Source organism: Sebastes fasciatus, chromosome 10 (genome assembly GCF_043250625.1).
Source record: "Sebastes fasciatus isolate fSebFas1 chromosome 10, fSebFas1.pri, whole genome shotgun sequence".
Lineage (NCBI taxonomy): Eukaryota > Metazoa > Chordata > Actinopteri > Perciformes > Sebastidae > Sebastes > Sebastes fasciatus.
In genome coordinates, this window is record NC_133804.1 from 17709223 (window position 1) to 17724222 (window position 15000).

The 15000-nt window shown below is 39.0% G+C and overlaps 1 protein-coding gene across 3 annotated transcripts; it reads left to right on the forward strand.

The window, feature by feature from the left end:
- Positions 1-1798: 1798 nt before the first annotated feature.
- On the forward strand, positions 1799-13429 carry dpf2l (D4, zinc and double PHD fingers family 2, like). 3 transcript variants are annotated; one of them, XM_074648670.1, is made up of 11 exons: positions 1799-1953; positions 4951-5111; positions 5426-5533; positions 5776-5972; positions 6468-6560; positions 6651-6735; positions 7194-7328; positions 7959-8090; positions 8268-8380; positions 9938-10019; positions 11722-13429. In XM_074648670.1, exons 1-11 carry the CDS (start codon positions 1922-1924, stop codon positions 11805-11807), a joined length of 1224 nt encoding a protein of 407 aa, XP_074504771.1. In that variant the 5' UTR covers positions 1799-1921; the 3' UTR covers positions 11808-13429. The 3 variants fall into 3 exon arrangements, with proteins under 3 accessions (XP_074504771.1, XP_074504772.1, XP_074504773.1); XM_074648671.1 differs by having other exon boundaries at positions 5779-5972; XM_074648672.1 differs by lacking the exon at positions 7194-7328.
- Positions 13430-15000: the final 1571 nt, after the last annotated feature.

A 15000-nucleotide genomic window follows, 5' to 3' on the forward strand; every position in this document is an offset into this window, starting at 1 on the left:
ATGTTATCAAATGGAAGACAATTTAATGACTAACATTTGTGAATCTGAAGACTTCTAGGAATATCCTTCAGCTATCCATCATCAACTTATGACAGACAAGACATCTTTCAAAAATGCAGGAAGGAAGGTCAGATACATCATCGCAAATCTGTCTGCTGCCTGTAGCTATGCCGTTAATACTCCATTGTTTAAAGGTGAATTCTTTATAAAATGTAGTCTACAAGGTAATCTGGCGTCTTGTACAGTTTAATGTGGCTAAAATGATGAAACAGTAAAATATCAAAATGCTTTTTATTGCTGGATTGTATTTTGAACTGTGGACACAATACAGTGTGTTGTGTGGCAATTGGGTGTGAAGAGGAGCGGCTAGAAAACAGAGAGTTAAGTTGGAGCAGTGATTTGTGAATATTTTGACCCAGAGAGCGGACATTGCTACCATTATTTTTTCACCTCAAAAACAAATCAAATATATTCCTTATGTTAAAATTGAAATATCATGATTTAAACCTAAAATCAATTAATGGCTGAAGGTTTAATTTGAATTTAAGGCATTTTGCAACTTTTTGAGGACCTGCAGACATGCTGAGCAACCATTATTAAAACATACAGCCAGTCTCAGTGTTTTAAGGTGAACTCAAAATATGCAGGCAACGCGCTTTTTGTGAAGTTCGAAATAGCTCAGGTATGTATTTTGAACTTTGCATTCTTTGCATTGGCTGATTAAACGAAGATCAAGGGAACAGAAAACCCGGAATGAAGTTAGAACAGAGTAATTACTGAAGCCACTTGACTGCCGCACGCTGCCAGATAACGTTTCGCATGCTCCGTTTTTACCCATCCACTTGAGAGTTGATTCAACCCTGTCAGAAACATACTTGCCCAATCAGTAAACATTGTTACCTCTCCAATTCCAGATGTTTGAAATTGGGCAATGTTGATATTAAATGAAACACAATCATGTAACTGCAGGGTTCTTGAGGACAGTTTTGACATCAGCTGTAGAACAGCTGCCATATTTAGCAAAGTTGACAGCCCAAGTCGACAGTGGTGTGTTTGTCTAGTCAGGAAAGGTTGGCTGGCAAATGTCTGGATGAGAGACAGAACTGTACAGAAACTCTATTGTACCAATACTTGTTTCGATACTAGCTAGAATCTAAGTAGTTTGAATAACTACATAACTAGTATCAATAGCTTCAATAGGATTGATGATTGATGAAAAAACAAAAAAATTGATCCGCCTTATGTTAGATTATGTTCTGGGCACATGCATGCATTCTTTTCCCCTATGCTGCTGCTGTGTGCATGTGTTACAATCACCAATTTTACGTCTTTTTTTTAATTATAAAGCAGTATAAATACTGTGAAAGTATCAAAACGCTCAATCCATAGAGAAATACACACAGTCCCGATTCAGAAACTCTGCCTTTGAACCAAGCTCTCAGGATTTCTGTAATTTTGTGATGTGGTGATGAATATTTAGACCATTTCCCAGTTTAAAAACAAAAAATTCTAAATGTGTCCCAGTTTATTTACATTTTTTGTATAAACCTTTTATTGACAAATAGCAAAGTGAACAAAGAACAACTACAAAAACAGATAATGCCAGGGGATCAGAGCACTGACAGAAAACATAAATCAATTCACCCCTTTGGTGTGTAAGTGGTCTACTGGGGAGCAGTGCTGGTTGTGGAGTCTGACAGCTGCAGGAAGGAAGGATGTGGGGGGGAAAGTTGATTTTGCTAAATCAATAATAATGCTCTTATATTACATATTAAATCTGCTGCATTGATCCAACAACATCATCATGTCATGTGGCTGTTAAAAGCTGCACTTCCAGCCTCTCACCCTCTGGAGGCAGTAGTGAGCACTAACATCTCTGCGCATGCGCAGTAACACTCTCACACAACCGCAATAAGCAAACATGGCGGCGGCCGTCGACAGTGTTGTGAAAGTGTAAGTTAAACCTTTATTTATTGTCAGAGTTAAACCAGCAGACACACGGATGTGAATGTATAATTGATTAACCATCACGTTACCGCAGAATGCTGTGAACTGTAAACACCTTAACCTCAATCTTCAACACAATATCTGTCCCAAGAGAATAACGTTATCCTCTGAGCTAATGCTAGCCTGTTAGCTGTGGCTTCATGTAAATGAGGCGAGCTCATTGTGGAGCTGTGTTTGAACCACTACTTCTCCTTTAACTCCACTTGTTTCTATTATGCTACACTACAATATATCCAAACTGTTGCTAGGCAGCAGCCTAAGGATGAAGGAAGAGAGTTCATGTAACCTGTCACAGCTTGGCGGGTGCTTTGTTGTGCTAACAATCAAACCTTTTGTTCTGACATGCCTCCATCGTTACTGATGCTGTTTGGGCGCAGTGTAATGAAGTCAGACTGGGTTATGTATGTATGTATGTATGTGTGTGTACTGTTAATACATGCAGACATATAGTACAGTCAAGAGCAACAGTCTGTGAGCAGGATGGTACATCAATGCGACAAATGAGAGTGAAGCCGAGAATAAAGGCTGTGTTTGCGTGGAAGGACACTCACATCGTGCATCATTAGTGATACAGCCTTTTAGTGACACCAGACATGGCTGCCATATTATAACTGTGATTATGTTAAAGGAATAGCAAAGTGGTGGAGGTGAGAATTAAGAATTACGGCATTAATATGCAAGCAAAGAAGCAGTAGGTTGTATTTGCAGTGATTGCACTGACTAGTGATGTTCCCCAGCTCAATATCCTCTCAATATGACAATAAAGGAGATCTTTCAAATAGGTTTTCAGAAGTGTTTTCCCCTAGGTTAAATGTTCAATGTATGTCTCACTGAGTCTTTATGTTGAAATCATCCACAGCTTATAGCCTACTGATGTTATTATACCCCTCAATGTGTCCTCATTTGCAGGGGGCAGACAGTTTTCTTGACTTTTTAACTTTTCTATCTCCACAGTGGTTGAACAGATTTTTACCATTCAAACTGCATTTGAAACATCCATCTCCCTCCATTCTTTTGTAATTTGTGATTATGTTAAAGAAATAGCAAAAGCAGTGGAAGTGAGAATTAAGAATTACAGCTACAATATGCAAGCAAAGAAGCAGTAGGTTGTCCAGTAATAGCCATTGCAGTGATTGCACTGATGTGTTCCTCAGCTCAATATCCCCTTAATATGACAAATAAAGGAGATCTTTCAAATGGTTTTAGGTTTTCAGCAGTGTTTTCCCTAGGTTAAATGTCCAATGTATGTCTCACTGAGTCTTTATGTTGAAATCATCCACAGCTACTGATGTTATACCCCTCAATATGTCCTCATTTGCAGGGGGCAGACAGTTTTCTTGACTTTTGACTTTTCTATCTCCACAGTGGTTGAACAGATTTTTACCATTCAAACTGCATTTGAAACATCCATCTCCCTTCATTCTTTTGTAATTTGTGATTATGTTAAAGAAATAGCAAAGCGGTGGAAGTGAGAATTAAGAATGATGGCATTAATATGCAAGCAAAGAAGCAGTAGGTTGTCCAGTAAAGCCATTTGCAGTGATTTCCTCAGCTCAATATCCTCTTAATATAACAAATAAAGGAGATCTTTCAAATGGTTTTAGGTTTTCAGAAGTGTTTCCCCCTAGGTTAAATGTTCCATGTATGTCCTCCTGGGTCTTAATGTTGAAATCATCAACAGCTTATATTGCCTACTGATGTTATTATACCCCTCAATATGTCCTCATTTGCAGGGGGCAGACAGTTTTCTTGACTTTTTCACTTTTATATCTCCACAGTGGTTGAACAGATTTTTTAACACTCAAACCATGCATTTGAAACATCCATCTCCCTTCATTCTTTTGTAATTAGTGATTATGTTAAGGAAATAGCAAAGCGGTGGAAGTGAGAATTAAGAATTACGGCACCAATATGCAAGCAAAGAAGCAGTAGGTTGTCCAGTAAAAGCCATTTGCAGTGATTGCACTGACGTGCACTAGGCTATCGATGTCCCCCAGCTCAATATCCTCTTAATATGACAAATAAAGGAGATCTTTCAAATGGTTTTAGGTTTTCAGCAGTGTTTTCCCCTAGGTTAAATGTCCAATGTATGTCTCCCTGAGTCTTTATGTTGAAATCATCCACAGTTTACATCCACTGATGTTATTATACCCCTCAATATGTCCTCATTTGCAGGGGGAAGACAGTTTTCTTGACTTTTATATCTCCACAGTGGTTGAACAGATTTTTACCATTCAAACTGTATTTGAAACATCCATCTCCCTTCATTCTTTTGTAATTTTAACTGCAAATATTGCCCTTACCATTCACTTGCAATGTTAGTTTATATCAACAGACACATATGCCTTGGGAACATTAGCAATTATCCTGTGCAGTTCGACAAAAGCCAAGTTGTGTGATCACATAGTCAAAGTTAGATTACCGTGACACATAACCATTCAAGAAAATGTCTTAATGTTTGTTTTATTTGTAAATGTGTCCCTTTTTTCCTAACTGTAGTGTGCACAGTTAATAGAACCCAACTGATAAATTTGACTGGCTGATATTAGCTTGTTGCAGATATATTGGTATTTGTTGGCAGATCAGTAGCAATAAATTGGTTTGGAAATAATAAAGAATTTTTTTAGGTGAAAACAGTCTCGCTATTACATAGTTTGCTTTCCCAGAGAGCACTCAAAAGTGTGTTTTTCAACTGTAAAATGTCTCACTAAGTAAATGTTGCCAACAACTTCAACACAACAAGGCCATTTTAAGAGAAAAAAGTATGGCAATAGATTGGATTGCATAAGTGTAAGAATGCATTCACAGTTACAGATACTACTTGCATACATTACATTAAGAGCTCAACAGTGTTTGTTTCACAAACTGTTTATTATTGTACACCTTAATTTGCAGTGATTATTAACAGTCTATCCTGATCAGTGTCCAACTTTCACATTTCAGGCTGGGAGAGCAGTATTACAGAGATGCCATGGAGCAGTGTCATAGTTACAACGCTCGTTTGTGCGCTGAGCGCAGCATCCTCATGCCATTCCTGGACTCTCAGACGGGTGTAGCCCAGTCCAACTGTTACATCTGGATGGAGAAGAGGCACCGGAGTGCAGGTATGTAATGAGTGTGGAGCGATAATTCAATATTATCATTAAGTGACTTTCAGTTCAGTGATGATATAATCAAATAATGTCATAATTTTACAAATACTCTGAAAAAATCCAATTAAAAACGTAGAAAATGAGTTATAGAAGTTCTCGTTTTATGTGATTCTTTTAATAATTGTAATTTGTACTGTACTTTGTAGCATGCCATCTGTACAAAACCATACCTTTCATTTATTTTCAGACACATAAGTACCACAAATCACACCAAAACTGGCTCCACCTTCTGGTTCTTCTATAAGTGCTGTTCTGTGTTTTGTCAGGTGTAGCTCCAGGGCAGCTGTACACCTACCCAGCCCGTCGCTGGAGGAAGAAACGCCGTTCTCATCCCCCTGAGGACCCCCGCTTGGCTTTCCCTCCTATCAAAACAGGTACCACTTTTGGTGGAACAACTTGTCTCCATCACAAAATCAGTCAAGTTGGGTTCATTCATCCTCGTAGAACTTAACCAGTAAAGTTTTGTAAATATATTTAGTAAATATCTGTTCATATTTAACGTTCACAAGTAGGAGGACCTGTTCTGGTGATTAATTTGGGTATGTTTGTGTGTCTGTCTGTTTCTATGTTCATGTCATGTCAATGCATGTGTTACCTTTTTGCTTGGTATGCATAGCAGATGTGGAGGTGGGTGTGAAGCGTGAAGCGTTGGGGGCGGTGGATGGCAGCAGTCTGGAGGCCCTACTGAAGGGGGAACCCCTCGACAGGAGGAGCGGCGTGTCGGAGCTGCGCGCCCCAGAGGATGACTCAGCAACCGTGGAGCCTCCTGCCACCTCAGCGACCACTCACACGTCCTCTGGGCGTGTCCGCAAGGTGTGGCTCAAAGCTGGCTGAACACTCTTGTTTTCTGCCAATGCAACTGACATCTAGAGCTTCGCAGTACCAACTAATGGTTAAAACAAACTTTCAGTCACTCTAAAAGGACACAGGTCTTTCTTGTGTGATGATATTGCTACTAGAGCACAGGACAAAGAAGAGGAGGGCATTTGGATTGTATTACAAGTGTCTGGTGTTAGATTAGTCTGGTAGTACTAATGTTTTTATTTCATTCTGTTTTATTCATCCTCAAAAAACGTTATCTCTCCCAGTCAGTCTGTGGTTCCCAAGGACGGACAGATTTCTTCACCCAATCTGCTTCTCCTACATGTTTTTGTTAAACATGTTTTTTGACGTCAATGTGAATAACAAAAATAGACAAAACAGTGCAACAACTTGGATGCAAGTTCTTCGCAAGCACCAAACTCTAAATGTAAGGAAGAGTTCATACATTCAATACAATGAGACCTAATCCAGACCCATTCACTGCAGAGAGTCTTGGACCACGACGACTACTTGGACGACCTGGATGATGATGACTTTGAGGACGAGACCCCTAAGAGACGAGGCAAGAGCAAGTCCAAGGTAAGTGCCAAGTCTTTTTCTGCAGTCAGTTCCCATGGGATTGATATTTCGTTAATGTACTACGTGTCAACTATTAAATGGGTTCTCCAGGGTCGCAGTGACAAGAATGGCAAGAAAAAACAGGAGGCTGCAGCTGCGGCGCTGGAGGAGAGGGACAAACCTTACGCTTGCGACAGTGAGTAGAGGCTTACTTTGCAATGTGTGTGTGTGTCATGCATGTCAGCAAAAGAGGCTTTTGCATTTTCCCCGGAAAGACAAAAACAAGCCTTCTGCCATGCATGGTGCGATCTGAAAGACCCCATCTGGAACTTAAGTTTGACAGCATAGAAATTTGAAAAGTTGCTCGTCCGAATGCGTTTTTTTTTTTTTCTTGAGCTGCTGCTCCGTGTGTGCTCTGTAGCTTCCTGCTGGCCACAGCTCACTGTGCAAATGCTCACCTCCGCTGTATGAGTTTGCTACTAGCGCGCCAGCCAAATATTAACCATGTGAAAAAAGTAAAAAAATAGAAAATAAAGCCAGTTGTGAGGTGATGAACATTGTAGTTTTGTGGTTCCACCTTGGGCCTTTTTGGACGGTAGAATTTGCCGCCATCACTTTAACACTTTTGTATGACCGTGTTTGTGTGTGTGTCAGTCTGTGGGAAGCGCTACAAGAACCGTCCTGGACTGAGCTACCACTATACACACTCTCACCTGGCCGAGGAGGAGGGCGAGGACCGCGAGGAGATCGAGGCACCACCCACTCCTCGCCAGCCTGAGGAGCAGAAGAGTGAGTCACTCTCTAGTACTGAGAGAGAGACAGAGAGAGGGAAGGGAGGTTTGGTTGCATGCCATGTAGCATGTATGTGTTTATACAAGGGAAGTCTCTCTCATTCTTTTTTTTTGTTTTGTTCTGCTCTATTCATTTTTTTGATTTTCATGATTTTGAATCCCAAATTTGGGATTAGACTCGGTGTTCCTGACTGAAACATGCTTGCACAGTTGGGATTCCTAGCATTTTTTAAGTCCATCATCCATCTTTTTTTTGTTTTCCCCAAACATATCCATCGCATTACTGTTTTCTTTTGTGCACGCGACACCGTGTTAGCAAATCCATTCAATAAGTGCGTTCTGTCAGTTGTCATTCATTCATTAGTTTGGATCATGAGTTAGATACATCATCAGCCAGTTACTGAGATAAAAAGGGGGTGTTTGTCTGATGCGGCATGAACAGGTTTGTAAAACTGTGTTACAAATTTTTTTTTAAATATTTCATTTATAGACTGTATTTTGCTCCCGTTAGACAAACAGTAACATATTCATGTGGAAGAAGTAGTTTTATTCAACTCAGTGTCCTTCAGTTTAAGAGTAACAGTTTTATTGTGCACTGAATGGTTTCTTCACTCATTCTCCTGCTTAGCAACTAAGAAGGGTCCCAATGGGCTGGCACTGCCCAACGATTACTGTGACTTCTGTCTGGGAGACTCCACTTTAAACCAGAAGACGGGCCAATCGGAAGAGCTGGTGTCCTGCTCAGACTGTGGACGCTCAGGTATGAAATTGTCATGTCTCTTTCATTAGTAGCTGACTGTTCACAGAGGCCTGCGCCCCTTAGTTACTGTTGCTATGCCTGTCAAGTTCTATATTCTCGAATGGCACATTGAACAATTTTCATGGTTATTTTTTTCGTACTGGACAAAATTTCTCCCATGTCTTCTCCTTCCTGCAGGCCACCCAACATGCTTGCAGTTCACACCAGTGATGATGGCTGCAGTGAAGACATACCGCTGGCAGTGCATCGAGTGCAAGTGCTGCAACGTTTGCGGCACCTCGGAAAATGATGTGAGTTTTTATGTACTCTTACTGACTATACACCAGGGGTTCTCAAACTTATTACTCAAAGGTCTGCATCTGATTTTTATTCAAGGTCAGAGGTCTGGAACGATTGGCAATAACAAAATGACATTAAGTAGAGACGTTAGTAGAGATGGATATCGTTCGGATTTTATCGTGTATACTAGCCTACTATCAATACTCCTTATCGGTTCGGTTCTTTATCGATACTCTTACTGGTTCTTTTTCAATACTAAATAATTGCTTTTTAATATATTATTTTACAGAAGAACACATTCAGAACAGGATTAGAATTTATTTATATTTTAGATATAACTAAATAATCGTTTTTTAATATATTATTTTACAGAAGAATACATTCAGAGCAGGATTTTAATATAATATTAAAAAAAATACATTCAGAACAGGATTAGTTTGATTTATTTATATTTTAAATATATCAAAATGTTTCTAGAGCAGCAACAGTAATGTGTACAACAGCAAAGTCACTACATAAACTCAATAATATCTCACTGGAAACAAATCTAAAATGTCAACAAAAAAAAATATTACTGAGTGAAGTTTAGAAAGAATGAAGAACACAGACATCAGTCAGTATCAGTTCATCCTGCTGTCCTCTGTTCTCCTTCCTCTGCTGATGTGATTCACTGCCTGCAGGTACCGTTGGTAGAGAGGGGGGGGGGGGCTGTTTTGTCTCAGCCAGCAGATAAGTGGCAAACTAAGCTTAACAGACTACATAGCTTTTAGCTCGTTTGTAACAATTTGTTATTAGCCGAACTAGCGTGCAAACATGGTGGCAATGAAAGAGAGACTGCGGACAGAGATGAACGTGTTTACATCTACATGTTTACATCATGTTTCTGCTTATTGAACAGGTGTATTGATAAAGAACTGGCTTTTTACTCACAGGTTTTATTGCGTGCGTGCGTGCATGCGTGCGTGCGTGCGTGCGTGCGTGCGTGCGTGCGTGGTGCGTGTGTGTGTGTGTAGCTGGAGGAGCTTTATTTATTTCGTTTTCGACAGTTGCTGATGTAGGTCAGGTAAATACCTAGCCTTGTATTACCTGAACAGATAAGCAAGTTTGTTTTTACAGCTGCTCATTCAACCAAGTGAGAAATTGTTTCACCTCCAGTGTTTTTGTCAGCCACTTCTATCCAAAATATGCCCCCATTGTTTCAGACAAATGCACATACCGTCAAAGAATGTGACATGATGCAAAGTTGGCAACAAGACGATAGCAAGCCTCAACACGAGCCTCTGACAAATTGGATATGCTAAATATTGCATGATCCCTTCACAGCCATTTCACTCTCCTTGTCTTTGTAAAACTGCACCCACACTTTTAAACCAGACTCCTCATATATAATTAATTGAGGTACCGTTAGTTAAAAGGAAATTTTAGGATAATATGAAATGTTGAATCATCAATTGTCACTAGCGCAGCAGCTATCAGCCATGAGCTATCAGTTTTCATCATGAACACAACTGCCTCACTTTTTCTGCTTGTCTCATCAGTAGACTGAACATGATGTTGTGTTTTTGCAGGACCAGCTGCTGTTCTGTGATGACTGTGACCGAGGCTACCACATGTACTGTCTAAGCCCCCCCATGACTGAACCACCAGAGGGTAAGCTAACACTGCAGAAGTTAACAGACTCAAAGGACACGTTGTACATCCCTGATATCATCACTTTGTACTGGGTTAAAGGCCAGTACCATGAGGCACCCCTACACCCAGTATATCCAAGGTCACCTTCATGGCACCTGCAACAGGTCTGGTCTGATCTGTTCTATGATCTTCTCCTCATAAATACATTCTTTAGAAGCCTGATGCACACTTGGAAAATGACCAGTGTGCTACAAATAGGGTTGCAACTAACGATTATATTCATTGACGATTCATCTATCGATTATTTTCCAAGGTCACCTTCATGGCACCTGCAACATATATCTGGTCTGATCTGTACTTGGAGAGCCAAATATTTTCTGAGGTGGTACTTGGTGAAAAAAAGTTTGAGAACCACTGCTTCAGAAGCCTGACGCACACTTGGAAAATTACCAGTGTGCTACAAATAGGGCTGTCGAATCCTCTGTTGATTATTTTCCAAGGTCGCCTTCATGGCACCTGCAACATATCTGGTCTGATCTGTTCTCTGATCTTCTCCTCATAAATACATTCTTTAGAAGCCTGATGCACACTTGGAAAATTACCAGTGTGCTACAAATATGGCTGTCGTTTAGTTGTTTGATCTATAAAATGTCAGAAAATTATGAAAAATGTCAACAGAAGATGACGTCCTTCAAATGTCTTGTTTTGTCCACGACTCAGATATTCAGCTTAGAGAATTTTGACTTTTTTCCTTAAAAAAATACTCAAACAAATTAATAGATTATCAAAATAGTTGGTGATTCATTTAATAGTTTACAATTAATTGTTAATCGTTGCAGCTCTAATGTCAAAACACATGGTTTTGACTAGGGCTGGTGTAAAAATGTTCAAACCGGTTTGATATTAACCCCAACGCCAGACTAGACTCGTATACTGAATTTTACCACCAAGTGTCGCACTTGACTAAGCAGCTGCTCCACCAAAACTCTGAGGAGGGCTCGTCACTAAAATGAAAATAGGGAATGGGAATCACGGAGCGTTCTGGGGTGGCGCCACCATTTTCGGAGGATAGCGTACGTAACTATGGTAGCTGTCATTATATGTCACCAGTCTCTCTCACTCTCACTCACACACTCCCCCTCTCTCTCTCTCTCTCTCTCACTCTCGCACGCTTTCTTTCTCATGCTCTCACTCTTCTCTCACACACTCTTTCTCTCACACTCTCTCTCTCTCTCTGACACACTCTATCACCCTCTCATTCACACTCTCACACTCTCTATCACATGCTTTTTTTATGTAATTTTAAGATGGTTTTAAACTACAGTTACCTGGGTGGCAGAGCTCTGTCAGAAGTTAATTATTTGTTCCGTCATAGTTGGTTTATTTTTAAGATTTGCCTGAAATTCTGCAAAAAATAGATCCTCATGGAGGCCAACATTATGCGTGTTGCTATGCGATTGGTCAGTTTCAGTTGACTCTGCCAACGCTTCTACTTGTCGGTTTGTTAAACGGCGAGGGAAAGAGACACCCCTCAAAGCTTGTTCCTGCTGCCTGCAGAATATGCATCGATTCATTGTCTATTTTCTCCAAAATAATCAAAGGCATGGCAATTTTATCGAATGTGCACCTATTTCTTCTATCCTATTTATTCCTCTGCTCTCTGTGTTGGGGCTGAATTAAGTTCTTCAGCCTGGCCTCACTATGTTTCTGTGTTGTACAGGGAGCTGGAGCTGCCACCTGTGCCTGGTTCTGTTGAAGGACAAAGCCTCCATATACCAGCAGAACCAGAGCTCCACCCCTGAGTGACATCATATCAAGTCCCGCCCCTGATGGAAACGTCGGACCTCCTCTCAGTCCGGAGCTCCAGGCTCTGTCCAGATGTAGCTGAGCCAGATCGCAGGTCAGCTTTAGAAGTCTTAATATCTACAGTGTCAGTGGGGGGAATCAGTCAACATGGGGATCAAACTATCACTACCAACCTGCCTGCAAAGCCCCCAAGGCTTGCCGTCAAACACATACATATTGTGCGTATATACAGTATAGACACACACTCTCTCCTGGACTGTTACACACGCTAGATACAGAGACAGAGAGCATGCAGTAACCATAGTAACTGCTGTCTCCATGGGAGCTCCCAGGAGCAAACGGATTAGCAGCACAGCTAATTATCTGCACCCTTTCACACTCAAAGACACAGCGTGGACTGTCGAGACAACAGTTTTTTTTTTCTGCCAAATTATCTATTTTTACTCCCTGAATGTGGGAGAAAGAAAAAATCACCACGTATACGGTCGAGGAATATTATTATTATTATTATTACTATTGTTATTGTTCTGGTTACTAGTGGACTTTTGTAGTGGCATTTGTCTGTGTACTTTTGTCTGATCAATCGGAGCATTAATCTTTTAAAGAGGTTTCCCTGAGGGGAGCTGGTCAGTGCCAAGGTTCACCATCACGACATACACACAACAATGACCCATGGAGCTTATCATAATCGTGTCAACCCATCTTTGTTTCATTTTATATCAGTGGGACAAAGATGCTAAAAAAAAAAAAAAGTCTTAATTTGCCAACGAAAAACTTTGGCTTTGACTTGTTAAGCTGTTAGCACAAAAATCTTTGGCCTTGCTACTTTACTTTGCACCTAAACCAACTTTTCATCTCTGATTCTGTTACTGGATTGATCAGTTTTAACCAAACGCTATACAACAGAGCATAATACTGTAAGTTGGACTCCTGATGAGACAAAAACATTTAGTATCAATATTGTTTTTCCAGCAGACAGAGATGACATTCTCTTATTTTGAAAATCCTGACTTTTGATAAGTCAGATAATGCTGTTATTGGGGGAAACTGACCAATACATGAAACTAGTAATCATAAAAGGTGCATCCTTTTCCTCAAAGATGTTTTGTGCTAGCTCGTTAGAAACAGTTTGGTAGTGACATCACAAGTCATTTTTAAATCGCTACTGTCAAAACCGATGACACAGAATCATTTACAAACTGTAGCTGCTTTTATCATTTGTCACACGGAGGCAAATTTGCATGCAGATTGCACCTGTATGAATGCACACACACTCACACCACAAGTGTTTTTGTTTTTTGTTGTATTTTCTTTTTTTTTTACATTTTCTATTACCTGATATTCCATTGGTACTGGGAGTTTTTTCTAGTAGAATTTTGTAAAGTCTATGGTATAGCAAACACTTAAATATAGCTCCTAATGCATTCTATGTACTGTATTGACTTTTTCTATTTTTGTTATGACTGTGACATGTTTGAATTTATTTGATTATTCTAATATGTCAGACCTCCATTATGAGTATTTGTAAAATTATGTACTTTGTTGTACTATTTTTATTTTTACATTTCTTTGGTATCGAAACCGATTTAGCCTGACTGAAATAAAAATCACTTTGAATTACATATCCATTGTAATTACTTTAAATACATAATTGTGTGCTGGAATTGCATAATGTAGTTGATCTGTGCTGCAGGCGACTTTGGTGTTTAAACACGGTGTTACTTCTGTGGTGGGGGCTCAGTTTGTGTCCATCCAACTCATTTTAAGCAGGTCTTTAAGTATCAAATCTGTTCACACTGGTAAAAATGAACAAAGGAAATTGAGGAGGTACGCACGGTGGTAAAATGTGGACGGTGGTGTGACATCCCCAAACAAAAACTAAAAAGAAGTATTTGATCTTTGGAAAAACATATTTTTCTGTTAAGTTTAACACGTTGACGACTGGTATATTGTACGATTTACTGTTAGAAAACAAATTACATGGGTTCTTTCTATACGAAGAGCAAACATGGTGTACTATAACAAGTAAATTACATTACATACTGTATAATGTAAACAAGAGTATGACTTTTTATGACTTTATTCAGCATACTATACTATGACTTTTTTGACCTACGATACTGACTTTTTTCTTCTTTTTTTCGACATACTATAGCTTTTATTTAATGACTTTTTGAAGGAATATACTATGACTTATTTTTTTAACTTTTGACAAGCTAAACCACTTTTTTTAACGTCATGCTATACTATGAATTTTTTTAACGACATACAATAATATGACCTTTTTTTAATGAAATACTATGCTTTGACCTTTTTTTTTTACCATCATACTTTACTATGACTTTTTTTAATGACATTCTATACTATGACTTTTTTAACGATATACTATACTATGACTTTAACAACATACTATACTATGATCTTTGTTTAATGAAATACTACAATAAATTTTTTTAACAACATACTATTACTTTTTTTAATGACATACTATACTATGAACTTTTTTTAACGAAATACTATGACCTTTTTTTTAATGACATACTATACTATGACTTTTTTTAATGATATTTTTTGACATACTATACTATGTTTTTTTTCATAAAATTTTTCAACATACCATACTGTGACTTTTCCATGAAATTTTTCGACATACTATACTGGGACTTTTTTTAATGAAAGTTTTCAACATACTAGACTGACTTTTTTGTCATGAAATTTTTCAACATACTACACTGACTTTTTTTTCATGAAATATTTTGACATACTATACTACGACTTTTTTGTTATTAAATTTAGTATGTTGAAAAAAATCCATAGTATAGTATTTTTAAAAAAAAAGTCATAGTATCATAACAATCCGTTTTAATTTCCAAGCCTAGTTACAAGAAAAGTTTAAGGGCTACTGTGGTACTAAAAAAATATAACCCAGGAAAAAGCAATGCATTGCAAAAAACTCACCAGATGTTGTGTTGGAAAAAAAAAATCCAGCCTTGGCTTGTTTATGGTCATCAAACCGTAAAAAGAAGCTAAATGTGTCTTTTCACCACCTTCTACCCTCACAAACAAAATCAGAAACCACTCCCCAAACATTTCTCTTTGTTTCCTGGTGCACGCCCCTTACCACTGTGGGGAACAGGTATTGGAACACCTGACCAGGATTGATTGGGGAGGCGACCAGCTAAAGCAAGGGTGA

Bases quoted from the DNA above. Each gene is read 5' to 3' on its own strand.
- dpf2l (XM_074648670.1), top strand. From the start codon at position 1,922: ATGGCGGCGGCCGTCGACAGTGTTGTGAAAGT. The intron at 5,534-5,775 runs GTACCACTTTTG...TGGTATGCATAG, and splicing joins TTTCCCTCCTATCAAAACAG to CAGATGTGGAGGTGGGTGTG. The intron at 6,561-6,650 runs GTAAGTGCCAAG...TGGGTTCTCCAG, and splicing joins GAGGCAAGAGCAAGTCCAAG to GGTCGCAGTGACAAGAATGG.